Source organism: Anopheles marshallii, chromosome 2 (assembly GCF_943734725.1).
Source record: "Anopheles marshallii chromosome 2, idAnoMarsDA_429_01, whole genome shotgun sequence".
In the NCBI taxonomy this organism is placed as follows: Eukaryota; Metazoa; Arthropoda; class Insecta; order Diptera; family Culicidae; genus Anopheles; species Anopheles marshallii.
The window spans coordinates 81,264,552-81,280,480 of record NC_071326.1 but is presented as its reverse complement, the minus strand read 5'-3'; the positions used below and the strand labels follow the sequence as shown (position 1 = coordinate 81,280,480).

The window sequence follows — 15,929 nt, the reverse complement described above, 5'->3', positions numbered from 1 at the left end:
AAGCCACCACCCGCTGTCATTTGATAATTTTTCGAGTAGAACGTTCTACACAGCCGCTGGGAAACGGGATTTCGTACGCTCGTAGCGCGCAACAGAAAAAAAGCATGCACCCAAAAGCATACCAGATTCCATATGAAATTCTTTGCATACTGGTGGCAGTCAAGTGGGAATTGGTGGGGCTACCGAGGGTCTGTGCCTATTACGAAAATTGAAACAAAACAACACACACACACCATAGGCAAAGAGAGCTAGAGAGAGAGCGCGCAGACGATCTCCTACAGCGTTGGATTTGCATACCCTTACATGCACACCGTCTCGCAACAAACAAGGGCGGTGGCTCTATATAAGCCCGCTTTCCATTAGCAGCCCGTATTTCAATTATGACAATGGTTAGCACATCATGCTAGGATTTGCACAGCAAGTTCGCTACTATTATTACACAACCACCACTCATCAACGCTCAGCACTGCTACTCCTCGGTAAAAAATATTATCCAACGAGAATCCTAAAAAAAATATTGAAATAAGGTACAATTATTTGTTAAGTAACTTTTTCATTTTAGAATTACCCTCACACACGAGATTAACATTGATTCGCTAATAGCGTTGTTCGGTGCAGGGACCAATTCCTAGCGCTTCCTCAATTAATTTGATTCTGATTCGTAGTAAAGGCACGGGAGGCCTGATACTAATGAGGCAAAACAAAACATCGAGGGAGAGTATTGGTGAAATATTGATAATTATTGATATCGCTTGCACACGATCGACGCGGTCACAAAAGCATCAAAAGCTGTGGATGGAAACGATGCTCATTATGGGGAAATAATGTTTGGATTATGGATCGAATATCCCTATTAAGGATGGAAGAGATAAATTTCTTCCTTGGAACCATTTTAAAAACTTTCCATTACATAACGCTACTCTCTCATTACAATATTCTTGCGTCCATACAATACTACTGTGTTTAAGCAAAAACTTCTCAAAAAACAATAATCATCATTTATCAATTATTTTGCTATAGGTATCAGATTCGTTCGTTCCAGAAAGGAATAAATCGAAATAATAAACAGTGTTCATTTGTGTTCATTTTGGTTAATCTTCTCATCAAAAGTTATTTACAAGGAGAGAAATCATTGAGCTGTTTTTGCTAAGTTGAATAATTTTGTTACTGTCAATATGAGAACAAACAATGGTAATATTTATTGGCCGAAATATTGTTTAGAATTTTTATGACGCCTTGCGCAAATTAGCCTTTTATTTTTGTGTTAATGTAAATTGCAGAAATTTAAAAAAAGTAGCTTTCGAAACACACGAATGATTATGTAGCGCAAAATGTTCCCTTTGAATCTATGATATCCATTTCACTTTACGGCCCTCGGCCGTTCTTTCTATAATTAAAAAATATCTTTTTACCATTTATGGATGTAATCAACTTCATGTTGGACATTCCATTATTTCATACACCCCCAAAAACTATCGTTTGGATAGGTGTTACGAACAATTTTAATCGAACCATAATTCTTCTCGCATGAAACAATAATGAATAATTCATTACGATAAAACAAGCTATTTCCTTCTTGGTTCCCATAAATCCCACGACCACCCCACAATGATGTGCACTAGAATTTCCTTTCATCCCGAAAAAATTACAGTAGTGTGGGGTGTGGAAGGTTGTATGTTTGACCTTTTTTATTCAAATCCATTTAGTTGATACCACGCTACCCCACCTCGGGTAGACCTGAAACGAGTCTTCAGAATAATTCCAATCAGGATATGAAGTTTCTTCGAGGACAACGATGTATATATGGATATGTGTGTAGGCGACAACAGTTTACAAAGCCTAGAGCGCGCCTCGTGTTACGGATGATCTCATTTCCTGCATACATATATTTGATGTTTCGTATATAATCGTTTCATACTCCCATCCCAGACGCACGATATGCAAGTACGACGGTACTGCTGCTCTCGGCCGAGTGAAAGTGGATTTGTGTTAACACGAAGGACACATAACCGTAGTACACAAGACCATTTGGTGGAAATCCAATTAATGACCGGTTTTATGCTTCTCTAATTTTCTCTGCTGCAAATGAGCTTGCCGCCCCGTCAAATAATGCTGCTCCCGGGTGCGCTCAACTTCACCCCGATTGCTAACTACCCTGACCGAAACGGATCGATAGTTTTCGAAACTAATTTTCTCTCTGTTTCCACCCCCCAGTACAAGGGTTACACACACCAAAAGGGAGTGGTACAGTCCGCGAACAATGTGACGATGTAGTAATGGTCGTCCACCCAAAACGCTAACTTCTCTAGGAATTGTGCAATTCCCCGGGCAGGGTATAGTATATCACCGGTAACACACCACCAAAACACACCGGGTACAACCCTCATGGAGTCACACACCGTTCAGAAGGCATTTTACTAATCGGAATCCTTACATGTGACCTTTGCTCTATACCTCACCCAAATTTGTTCCTAAATAGTACACCTTTCTGCTTCATCATCTATATCATTCCTCCCCTCGCCCACAAGCAAAGCATTATCGAAGGTCACAATCAAAATCAACATCATCATAGTCATCGTAATACAACACCACTCATGGCCATTAGTACAGTGCCGTCGACGGCCACCACACCACGAGCAGTGTGCAAACCGAAGGCTCCCTCTCTTGTCTCTTGCGTTCCACAAGTTCTGGAAAATAATTCGAATCTGATTGCGAAACCTTTCTGAGTGGTGATTAATGCGCCGATCGCGTGCCAGTTTACGACGAAGCACCAATCATCTACTGTAAGTTTTCTAGTAAAAATAAAGGCTCAAGATGCCTCATCACAGTATTGATGCAACAAAATCCGTACTGACGAAAAGGGTGCAAGACTGATCAACTATCCCAACTTTCAGCCCTTGAATACTCTACAAAGTAATATGAACAGAGAGAAAGAAATGAAACATTAGCATAATCCTGACGGCAGATGTGAGTTTTTCATCAAATTAAGACCATTTTCCTTCCCATTTCAGATTATTGCTCCCTACACAGCAAGAAATCGAAAGATTGTAGCAAAGTTGTTACACAACAACAACAAAAAACCTACATTTCCATCAACGAAGCACACGTGCTCCTGGGTCAGCTGTTCCGGAATATGTCAATGATTAGTGGACATCTTCCGCTATAAATATGAAACCCCATTTCGCATTACTTCTTCTTCACCCCACGGACGGCGGTTTATAAAGGGGCAATATATTGATCGTATGCATTACATTGATGCGAAGCATATCTCCTCTTCCCCCACGGATGCGGGTTACTACTACTCGTGGCACGTCGGAACCGACACAACAACCCATTAAAAACGGGCAAGGAATTCTAACGAATGCCCAATTAAATTGCAAACATTCAACACTTACCGTCCGCGTCGACTTCGTTGATCATGTCTTGCAGTTCTGCTTCTGTGGGGTTCTGACCTAGCGATCGCATAACGGTGCCTAATTCCTTGGTCGTGATTGTGCCATCGCCGTCCTTGTCGAACAGCGAGAACGCTTCTTTGAATTCAGCGATCTGTTCTTCCGTAAGTTGATCGGCCTGAAAGTAAGTAATTGAATTGCAACATTAGACGGATGTAGTTGGTTTGATCGAACTGTTGCATCTTATTTATGGAGAGTATATTAAAAACAATACGCAGACAAAAACGACAAGGTAGAGGACACCGCTATCAAAGGCTGGTGGTGATGGAGTAGTGTGCGCGCCACCTGTCACTGTGAATGTAAATATTTCTATCGTTCCATTAATTTATCCGGAAACAGTTAGTACGTGCCGAATGATTACGTTTGAACTATTTTTTCCAACAAGCTGTGTGTAGAAAACGCACAACCAATCACTCGACCATGTCCGCACATATACACACATCGCTAGGTATTGATAGGTTTCTTTTACTGGCTTCAAAAACCCTTCTACCTGTGGAGATTGATTGATTGGAGCAAATTTATAACACGTTGTACGGACGGATATTTTCTCTTTCCCTTCCGCTTTTTATAGCACTCTAAACCATTTATCAACACGTTGAACACACGGAGTAGGTATGTTTTGAAAATATGGTTTAAATCTATTTTTCGGTTTATGGGAAATGTTTTGGATCCATCCAGGTATTAAAAAAAACAACATAACTTATTGCCTTCACTGGTCAAAAGACATGACCTCGAAAAGTTTGTAAAACCGAGGGCATAGCAAATGCGATTATTGTGGCGTTTTTGGAGGGTGGGGGGGATTAAAACGTGGAACTGTCTCACGCTTGAACGTGAGAATAAGATTAATTTCAGCACAAGCACCGACGATAACCTTCCACAACTACCGCCAACAATTCCCATCATGCTCGAAAGTCACCTTTCCGTTGCGCTCTAGCAGATTTTTGTGCTTCCGTTCCATCAGAGGATCATAAAATAATCATGCACCATCGCAAACAAACTGCAAACAAACGATGTCATCAATCAAGCAACACCCTGTGCTGTTCAACGGCGAAGATCGTTTCTTCTACTTGCTACTACAATCTCTGCTACTCCCCCCATCTAACGCAAGCCTTAGTTCCAGAATGGAAAAGAAAATACCAAAGGTGCTATAAAACCTTCCACACACAGTCGGAATCAATTTTGTATATGTTACATCCTATATAACCGGAGAGAACCGAGAAATCGAGAGGCACGTGACACACATCGAAAGCGATGGTGTCCGCACGGAGGAGATGCAAAATGCCAATGACCACACCATATACCAATGGGGCGGGGTGGTGTAAAAGGTACCGTTATGGTAGTGGCAAGTTATTCGAGAATCATTAAACATTATTTATATGCATGTCGTACCTTCGCCGCGAATCATTGGCCGTCGTGTGGCGCGACTCGCACATGTATGCGCATTCGTTTGATGTAACACACCCAAAACACATGATGTCTTCATGAACCTGTTGTCTTTTCTATCAGCACATATGAAGCTTTCTTTTTGGGGGCTTTTACACACAATTACTACACCACCATCGGAGGATAATGATGTTCAATAAGAGGTATCAAAACGATAGATCTAATTCGACTTGACGTGAAATCGCTGGGCGATTAACACGATGCTGCCGGCTTCACGAGACACGTTGCGGAGGGTTACGCATACAAACACATACGCCGTTACTCTCCGCTCGTTACTCTCGACGCACTCTAAACACGCAACAAAACCGGCACAAAAAACCGATCTGTAGGTGTAGGCCTTTTGCTGTTACTACCAATACTACTATTCGCGTTCACAACAGCATAAGGCAGCACATCTCCTCGCAACTTCTGCTCCAAGGAAGAGCGTCATTAATGCACATTCATCTTGTCGCAACTAGCCCAAATCTGTCCTGCAGCAATTCTTACCGAAGACGAACAAACGGTAGTAAATCCAACTGAACCTGAGTGAGCAAATGGTTGAGTTATCACGTCTTCAATGAACAATAGTACCGGAGTGTTGAATAGTATGATAACAGACCTTGATATAAGCCTTGGGAAGCGTGGTCGGATCGTCGGCATGACGATACACATTTTTTGTTCGTGCCGTTTTGCGATAAAGGATTATCTCTGGCTTTGACACATTAAATTCATTGCAATAAATCTCTCTCCTGCGCGCCTTGTTTCTAGTTCGCACACATTCCACTCCAGTGCTCCCGGACATTAGATGTCATAACATGGCGCTCATTAGCAACCTACATTCCAAACACGAAGCGAACCGAACAACTTTTACCCTCTCTCTATCGGTGTGATGTTATTGTGACACTTCAATAACATTCCAATATTTTCTAGCTTTGGCTCTCGGAATCGGGATCTGTTGCACATACAACATACTAATGCATTATCTATTGATTCGTTTCACTACCGGACTGGTGGAACGAAATGTTCAATGTGCCTTCTATTTTTTCTGCTTCCTTAAATTAAATTATTATTCCATACGTAATTTATAGTGCTCCATTAGCAAGAGCTGGAAACATATGCCGAACAATTCCAACCTTGTGGTGTGTGTAGAACAAAAGCAACAGAGAGCACTTGCCAAGAAATACACACCTTCTACTAGCCTACCTTCGGAGCTTCGCTCGCCCAGTTTTCACACGCAAGGCTAAAATCGGCCAACAAACAAAATGCATGGACAGCACACCGAACCGCAACATCAAAAGCGCGTAAAAAACCGTACGCCTGAGTCAGCGAAGAACAGGGTGCAACAGGGTCTCTTCTGGGTACCCCTGAAGGCACCGTGTGCCCCAAAGCAAGAGAAAGAGAGCGCGCGTGGTCCGAGCCGGTGAAAATCGAAAATACATTTCCCAAAACACGGACCGGACCGAAAACCACACGCAAGGGGTGTAAGGTGCCACATACACACAACGCACCAACCCGCGCGCGCGCTCCACACCAGCGAGGTCCCGGGACCCGGGGGCCTAATGGCGGCACACTAACCGGCCCCGGAGGAAGGAACCCGGCATACACCGTTATATACCGAAACACCCGAGAACACCGAACAGACGGCAGAAGGTGTCCCAAAAATAACATTCCAACACATCGCGCACACCGCCGGGGCGGTGGTGCGTTGCTGCTGTTTTGTTGCTGTTCTACGGTGGTGCACGGGATGGTAGGGAGTGTTGTGTGTTGTGCTCGCACCTAGCACCACGAATGCAACAAAAACACATCTCCACACAACAACAGCAAAAAACGCATCTGCAACTGCAACCAAATGGACGAATAAAAGAAAAAAAAAACACCTAACCCCGGCTCGAAGTTTGCGGCTTTGCAGTGCAAATCGACAAGTAGCAGTACGTACACGCCATCTCCGATTTCGGAAACATAGTGTGGTGGGATGATGATGGAGAGCGAGCGTGTGCCACGTTGTACGGGCGCGTAGATGCAAATCTTATACAGGGCAGCAGTACACACAGCAGGTCAAATCGGTGGTTATGTTCTCATGCGGAAACATCACCACCGGTGTGTGGTGCTGGTACAGCGGCTTGTCTCTTTTGATGATTCAGATTGGGTGATGATATCCGCCGTTCGATGATCATATTCAGCTTTGATTTGCATAATGCTTTTTCTTCAATTTCTTCCTAAAAAATTGTATGATGCTGTTCGATTTTCACGTTGTTGCGTTCATATTATTCCACCGAAAAGGCAGTAAGATTACTAGGAATAGATATCAAAAAAAATTAAAGCCTTTATATACATATTACCTTTCCTGGTACTACAACTTCAGCAAAGTCTTGTTGTCTGCCGTTGAAGTGCACGATACTTACAATAAAGTTTTCTTTTTCTTCTTTATCGGCAACAACAACCTCAAGAGATCAAGAGATTCGGCCTGCCATTTTTGACTTTCTGTGACTTTTTTTACCCGTAGCTGGATGGTCAGGTCCGTTCGTGTGAAAACCGGCGCCGCTACCATCATGCCACCAGGCCGCTCCAATAATAATAAAGTTTTTTATACGCGAATTACTGATCGCAGACTTATCCGCTACTGGTTTTGCAAAGAAGTTTGACAAATTGCCATACACTGCCAAAACATTCAATCAGCTGCTCGACAAAACATTTTTTTGTTCTTGGTAATACTAACCAGTGTGAGTCATAATTTAGAAATGTACACAAGTTATTATTGAACAAAAAAAAATAGTTTCAATTGAAATAAAAATGAATCGAAGAATTTAATTATGAATTCCATCTCCATGAAAATTATTCAAGAAATAACTCCGCCATGGGCGTTTAACATAACAACAGATCACAACTTGCACAGAAAATCCAAGGCCTACTTTCATCAGCATGATAAAACTTAGTATCAATACACCACCACCATTTGACAGGTACAGTGTGAAGAATTAGGCTTTCCAACTTAAGAAATCGTAGACCACATTTTAGGGGCTTCTTCTTTGACCGAATTTACTCGCAGCTGGATAGTCACGTCCCACGTACTGGGTAATGATATTCTGTCATGACGTGTGAAGAACACCAGCGCTACCGCTGAACCACCTCGAACTGGGACCAGCCAAAATTAGGTCAATTATCGATCTTAGTACTCTGCATTTGTACACGGCTGAGTAAAGTCCGAGAAATTGAACGCAGAAGTAGACCTTTCCAAGGATTGCTGGACTTACGTTAGAGATCACCACTTCCAACGCCAACATTAATTCCATGGACACACCATGCGCATCTACTACATCTACAACTCCAACCCTTCATTACCATCGTGAGAAGTTCATTAGACACTACTGCGAGGTTCTGAAGCCCCAATTTTTCCACCCAAAACACGACGAAATTGAAACGTTTGTAGTAGAGCCAACTGAAGGAGGGGTTTTCAACCCAATCAGCGTGAGAGAAAAGCAAGGAAAGGGAGTCTTCGAAAATTTGTTTGCAGCAATTACCATCCTGGACAACACCACCATCAATCCATGGTTTGGGGATACGACACGCACACACGCCTGACACGTACGCAGGAAACATGCTCCTGCTCCCTATCCTACGGCTGTGGAGGGAGGGGGAGTTTGGAGGTTCTAATTGGATTTTGAAGGCTGGTTAAAATTGGTTATGGAACACTGGCTACCTATTCCGGTTGTAGATGAAAAATTGTGGTTGGCAGGTGTGGTGCTACTGTTCGACCTAGCGCTACAAAGACCGATTCTGTTAATTGCCACACAGGCGACATATGTGGGGAGCTACCTGTTTCGGGGTTTTCATTTTGTTCAACCTAAAACGAGAAGGCTGTTTCCTAGTAGAACCAAGGAAAATATGGCATAATTGTAATCCTGTTTACCTAGCACCATTCAACAACCTTTACCGACCCCAACAGGGTGGCTGTGGAGAGCATGTTTAAAAAGGCTTCCTCCGCCTTCTGGCGTACATTTCAACACAATAGGGTTAGGGCACGGCAGAACAAAAAAAACAAGAACCAGGGACACTGATGGGTGAGGTTGGGGATGTATTGTTTAAAACATCTCATTGCATAATGCACATGTTTCAAGCTTCGTTGAAATACAATACTCAGGAGGCTCCATAAGAGTTCCAAACTTCAAATTTGTACACGCACAAATCGAACGTTTATTCCTATTGTTCGGAAGAGCATGCGATAAAGGGTAATCCTGCTGCAAAAGATAGATGTAACCGTTACCATTCTTTAAAGATACATTTCTGTTTCCTTATCGAAATGATAAAACTCCCCACCCATTATCAACACGAACCGAGGGACAATACAATATTATCAACCGGTCTGTAGAGTAAATGTGAGAACACAATAAAGCAACCCCTTTTTTACCTGACTGATTAAAACCCTTCTTGTGCTCTCGCTCTCTCTCTCGCTCAATCTCTTTATGCTCTTTTGCAAGGAAGTAATTTTCGAAAATTTAATTCAAACGGCCATAAACGGTCGAAGCAAGTTTTCGAGCGAACACTTCTCGTCGAGTAAACCATTTTCACGTGAATGTGAGATCATTCCGGCATGGTGCGTATGGGCGTGTGTGTGTGTGTGTGTTTCAGCGCATTTTCTCTCTTTTGCTCTCCCGGTCACAGTGTGAGAGAATAGTTTACCCCTTTACTTCAGCGGAGGAAGACGACCACCATATACGACCATCGCTACAGTTGTAGCCGCTTCCAAGTAGGCAGTTTCATCTCTTCCATTTCTGGAATTCCTATTGTAGTTATGGCAGCTTTGTTAAGAGTACAAGCAATCTTTTAAAATGTCAACCGTTAGCATTTCCATGACGACCGTTGTTCTACAGAGACGCTGAGCTGTTTCCTTCAAAAAAACCTTCTGCTAACCCATATACTACACCATTTCCTCCCCTAATTGTGCCAGAAACAAAGTGCCTACACAGTGGAATCTTTTAAATGGTCACATTTTCGCAAACGTTACACAAAATAAAACGTTCGGCTTCGGTGTCTCTCTTTCTCACCATCCCTAGTTAGTTCGCCTTCAAACTGCTGGTTTCCTATTCTTTTTAATCAACAAGATGATGATCAATTGAGCAAACGTGCGATGCGCGACTCAAGCACACACACACACAAGGAGGGAAACCGAGAGACAAGGATGGAGAGAGCAAACCGGGACATGGGAAAAAGAGCTGCGAGAAAAAAACCCGCATTGCGGTAAAACCGAACCCGCTGAGCGAGATACGCGAATTCGTACACACGCGCGCTCTCCCTCTCCCGCATTCAATCTCCTTCAACAAGGGAGGGAGGGTAGTTCTTCATTCTCCCGTTTCCATCGCACCGCTAAAAACGCGCGTTGAGAGTTGCGTGTTTTCTCAACTTCAATGTCGCAACCGTAGGGTGAGCAAGTGGGGGCAAGGGGGGAGGATCATGTCATGCAGTGCAGGACGGAAAGAGAGAAACCCTCTAAATTGCGCACGTACATTCACTCGCGCACACACACAGTCAACCTTAAAGAGCGATACGGCGGAAATGTGTGTGTGTGTGTCGGTGAGAAAATGTGAAGTTGAGAATTTTGATCTCAAATCCCCATTTTTTACGGCATCCCATACTGCTCCCAATATGGGGGACTTCTTTTTCCCTATAACGCGGCACTTGTAGCAAAATGACAGCTCTTGTAAAGGTTTCAATAGAAAAAAACGTTCATTTCCCGGAACTCCCGCGCGGTAGAAGCAATTCTACAACTGCCAGGCAATATTCGTCCCCCAACCCGACCACTGCACACACAATCTAATTCTCGTATCATTAGCAGTTTTTTTTGTAGGTCGTTTCGAACGTCTAACTAGCGTGTATAAACGGAACGGGGAGTTAAGTTTGACTCACGAGCTGAATTGTGCGCAAAAAAGTGAGGTTAGCACGCAAAGCCTACACACGGAGGGGACCAACGATGATTCACACACAGGAGTTCGCATACTTTGATCGTTTTCCTTTGATTATTCTTCCATTGTGTGACAATGTTCACGCAAACGGGTACGGTGAGAGAAGTGAACGTCACCGCCGCCGTGCACCGTATCCCATTGCCACATGCACACAAATTTGCACAAAACACACACACACACATATGCACGTACATCAACGTTTAACACTACGCGTAAATGGCCGTCCCGGATTCCATTTCCTGGAGAGTTTTTCGTTGAACCATTATTCTGCTAGGTGTCCCAGTTATTCCTGCTACTACAATTACCCTTTTGCAAGAGGTTCACTTTTTCACAACTTCAAAAAATGTCCCTTTTCAATGACCAAAAAGTCTCTGACGCTCCGGGCTTGAAATGTGCCATATTCACAGTGATACAAAAGAAGACACAGCCTACTAATTCGCCAAGATATGAATTGCTGCCGACCGGGGTTTGGGGCGTAGAGCGTAGAGAAGGCACTCCTAATTTCAAGCCCGATATAAAACTTGCAGATGGTAAGGTAATGGCGCGGCCGGGGATTCACACTGCACACGATACCCCACCACACATCCATGGTGTGACCCAGGGTCCAGCATTTCACTCACTTCAGCGGTGCCTCCATTTGCTTTGCTAAAACCCAACCAAAAAGAATCCCATCGGACGCCATTGAGGTTAGGAGCAGCCTCGTTACGCGGCGACACACACTTGACACATCCGGATTCCGGAGGGTTTGATTGAAACAAAAAAGAAGTTCGAACAGATGCGCGCACACACGTATAAACTCGCCGAAAAGATAGAAAAGGGAATTTGTCTGTTTGCTGAAATGTAGTGTGGGAATTGCTGCTTTCGCGTATAATTACCATCTTTTCCTGTTTAAAAAGGGGTGGTGTTGCGCTGCACGAAAAAAACTAGCTGACAATGTAGACACAGGCTCTGCCTTTTTGCACACTGCTTTGCTGGCTGGCTGCTTCCGTGTGGCGACGCTGGGCTGCGAACTCGACGACAACTGCTAACTACTGTGGCTTACAATTTACTGCTGCCTGCTGCTGCTGCGGCTGCTGCCTCTGCTGCTTGCTGAGCGGACGAACTGTCGGTTCTCTCTCGCACGCTCTGCACTGACCGTGCTCGCTCACCTACTCTCGCACCGCGGGTACGCAACGAAATGGCGCGCGCACACGAAACTGTTCGCTCTCGCTCTCACCGTACACTTCCCCTGACAAACTCGCTCGCGTTGATGACGGCGGGTTCGTTTCTCCACTTCCGGGAGATGGTGTTCGTGGTTCGCTTTCTCGCTCTTCGCAAATGCAACGCGGTGGTTTTTTTTTTACTGTTGCTATTACTTTACGCTGTCAAAGCGCTGTACGCACACTAATGCACTCCAAGCGATCTATCGCGCGAACTTACACAACCACAACGCCGCTGCGAAACGCGTGCACACAACACCGTGGTGGCGAAAAACACGCGAATAAAACACCGCACACACAGACACGCCGCAAAGGGTGGGAAAACGACACCAAGCGGTAGGGTTACAAATTTTTACGCGATCAATTCGTGTTTAACCAGCCCGGAATGGTAACTATGGAAGCAGGATAGGTAAGAAAACAAAGCACAAAAAATATTAAAATTTGGTAAATAGTAGGTACGACTGATTGAATGCGTTTTGGGTTTCGGGTAGCGATGAGGACGGTGTCAGTTTTGTATCTCTAGATGCGAATATGAAGCATAATTTTAAGCGCTAAGTTTTAGCACACCTGTTTTCATAAAACAAAAACAAGGCACGCAAAATCTGGCAATGTGCGAATTGTGTGGAAAATTCGTCTAGAAGCTTCCACCAACAAGCCACTATTGCATCCAGCGCTAGAGAGATACGAAACAAACACTAAAGAAGTCCATGCAAAGCAGCAAGAATAGAGCTTCACACCGAACAAACAAGACTCACGACATAAAACCCACGGGGAAATACTCGTGTGACGAGGTGAACTGCACGTGTTTTTATTCCTCAGAACCGTTTACCACGACGACTCAAATCCAACTGCTCTCGAAATGCTCAATCACCTCGACAACTAGATCTAGCGGGCAGAAATAAATCCGAACAAATAGCCGAGTGTTGCTCCTGCGTTTCCACTGGCGGATTTCCCGGAGTTTCCACTGGCGCTGTGCGCTTGTGTGAGTGCATCGTTCGCTGCCATGGCGATGTGCCCTGTACGAGCAAAAGCTCTCCCGCAACAAGAACGCCGCAGTTTGCTGCTAGAACCCCGCAGGATATTAGATCCGCTTACCGAACACAGGAGGTAGGTCTGCAAGCATTGCCTACTACGATCCTTCACTTGCGTTCACCTTCGCCTAGGAAAAAAAGCATCCCCTTTACAAACGTGATGGGAGAGCGCTTTTGCGAGAGAAACTGACTGAATAGAACACTCGAGCGTCGGCACTCGCTCACCGAGAATACTTCTAACCGCTGCACTGGTATGCGTAGTATAACCTCGCTAGCACGGCATAGGACAGTCGATGGGTTTCGCCTTCGTATTACTGCGCAGAAATGTCGCAATGCACACAAAAGTTCGCTTCCTTCTTTACATATTCGATAAAACAACGCGTTTTTGGGGCTCGTCCCGTACGCTTCGCTTCGCTATTGGGCGCCTCCATCGATCTCCATCCACCCTTAAGGATTCCCTCCCCCCCTCCCCCCCCCCTTCACCCCCGTTTCCCACAGTAGGTCTCATGAGGGAGGGAAAAAAACGGTCAAGTCCGATGGGGCCTCAAATTGCCCCATCAACAACCCATGCCGGGTCAAACCCCAAACGCACACACACACTAGCAGCTTTCACCCTCGCGCATAATAAACAACCATTTCTCGTTGCTCGCTTCGCGCATTTCATAGTGTGGCGCAGTTTGCCGGGGAGGGACAGGAGGGGGAGTTGGGGTTGGTTATTTTCCCTTCTTGTTCGGGGGTGGGCTTTTTTGTTTTTTTTGGTTGGTATGTTTTATTGCGGTGAATTTTGTGCAGTTGGGTGCACCCACGCACACACACACACACTAACGACACTCACGCACATGCCACTGACCGGGATGGTTCTGTCATGGCCGGCCTGTGTTTGCTATTCCCAACCGGGTTGCGCACACCCGGCCACCGCGTATTTTGGGCCGGAGGTTTTTAATTCCTTTTCTTTTCCGTTTGATTTTTGAGGTGGCAAATGGCTGGCCACCGTAACGACACTGCAGTAGCCGCACTCGATACTCACGTGTTTTAGCTTCTTCACTTTCTGCTGGTTGCTTTTTTATCTATCTTAATTCTTTTTTTTTTTTTAATTTTATTTTGGTGGGCTTAATTCCCTTTCGCCTGATCATAACGGGCGCACCGGTGGATTGGTGTGTCTATTAGGCGGTTTTAACGTTGCACGTTGCTTTACCGCGTGTCCGTGTGCGTGTCCGATTGCGTATGGCATTGGGCATTTCTGGGGTTTCACGTGTTTCACCTTTTACTGGCTCCGCGGTCCGAAGTTTGATAGCCCCTCCCGCACACACACACAGACGGTTGGATGCAGCACACAGTTGCGCTGTGCTAATGTTTCATGGTCATCGCGTTTCATCCGGTTTCACACACCGGTGGCAACACTTTGACCTGGCGGGTGCGCAAACCATCATTCGGTTCGAATTTACTGCAAATTCCAACGACACACGCAGGCGGTGCTGCGGGTTGCGGCGCATGTTAATGTAATGTGATGCACTTCTTGCGCCCTTTTATAAACTCCCCCTGAAAACCTTGAAGTTTGTGTCGGATGGTCTGATCATTAGTACAACTCAACGAACTTACGAGCTTTGAGGTTATGGGTCATATAAATAAACGTGTAATTACTCACCTACTTACTTAACTAGTTAGTACAATATGTTAACATTGTGATTTTATTTTAAAGCATTCTTTAAAAGGGTAAGGAAAGTGTGTTTTTTGTGACAAAAATACTTGTTTTGATGTAGGTTTTGATTTAGCATTCTGCTAACCGGCGGACAGTATAGTAGCCGCACGTAATTTGAAGCTAGAACTTATTCAATATGTTTAATTTGCTTTACGATAAATTTCCTATTATCTTACGAAAGATGTTTTTATTATTATAATTTATTATTAATATAAATATTATTATAAACAAAGATTATCATTTCTATTATTTTAAAAACTGATAACTTTATTTTAAAACAATTAAAAAAATATTATAAAACTATTACGCCACAAAAATTATCATCAAAACTTGGCACGGAAATCATTTTTTTAAATCACAATTCATGTACGGCTACAATATCAGATAACACAAAAATAGTATAAAATTATAAATAAAAGAGTTCTTATAAAAAAAAGGAAAAAATCCTGATTCCTCAAAAACTTTTTCCGGGCATCAGACATCAACATTTTCAGTTACTCTGCAAAGCTGTAAGTTCTGTTACGGAATGTATTAAAATTCTAACTTCAGAAGCGAAAAGCATGAAAACAAGCCTAAAATCATGATCATCAAGCCTGGAGCGATTTATGAATCCGTGCGGATTCATGAACCTTTGAGGATTCGTAAATCTTTGAGGATTTATGATTCTTTGATCATGAGTCTTAGAGAACTGCTGAATCTTTAATGATTGATGAACCCATGTGGATTCTTGAATCTCTGATGATTCGTGAGTCTCAGAAAACTCCTTTAGAATCTCTGAGGATTCATGACTCGCTGAGGAATCAATAACATTTGAGAATTCATCAGTCTTCGAGCAATCATACATCCTTGAAGATGAATGAATCTTTGACGATTTATGAATCTTTAATGAATCATTAATCATTGAGGATTCATGTGTGTTTGAGGTTTCGTCCACCATTAAGGATTCATGAATCTTTGATGATTCTTTCATCATTGAGGATTAAAATATAGGAGAATCAAGAAATATAGGATATAGGATTCGTGATTCTTTTGAATATAGACTCGGATTCAGCTCAGCTCAAGCTTGTTATGGTGTCCGCAAAATTTGAATACCTGGCTTCGAGACACTCGTGCTTGGAGTATGGAGTCCAAGTGTCCAAGAGATGTTACACGAACTTCGTATAAAATTT

General features: G+C 43.7%; 1 protein-coding gene across 1 annotated transcript in view; it reads right to left on the bottom strand.

Annotated features, from left to right (window-relative positions):
• LOC128718676 (calmodulin) overlaps positions 1-15,929 on the bottom strand; it is a 32,672-nt gene that overhangs the window by 13,862 nt on the left and 2,881 nt on the right. The window contains exon 2 of the mRNA XM_053812297.1: positions 3,396-3,570. Within this exon, the coding sequence (XP_053668272.1) occupies positions 3,396-3,570 (175 nt within the window). The remainder of the gene's footprint in view (positions 1-3,395; positions 3,571-15,929) is intronic.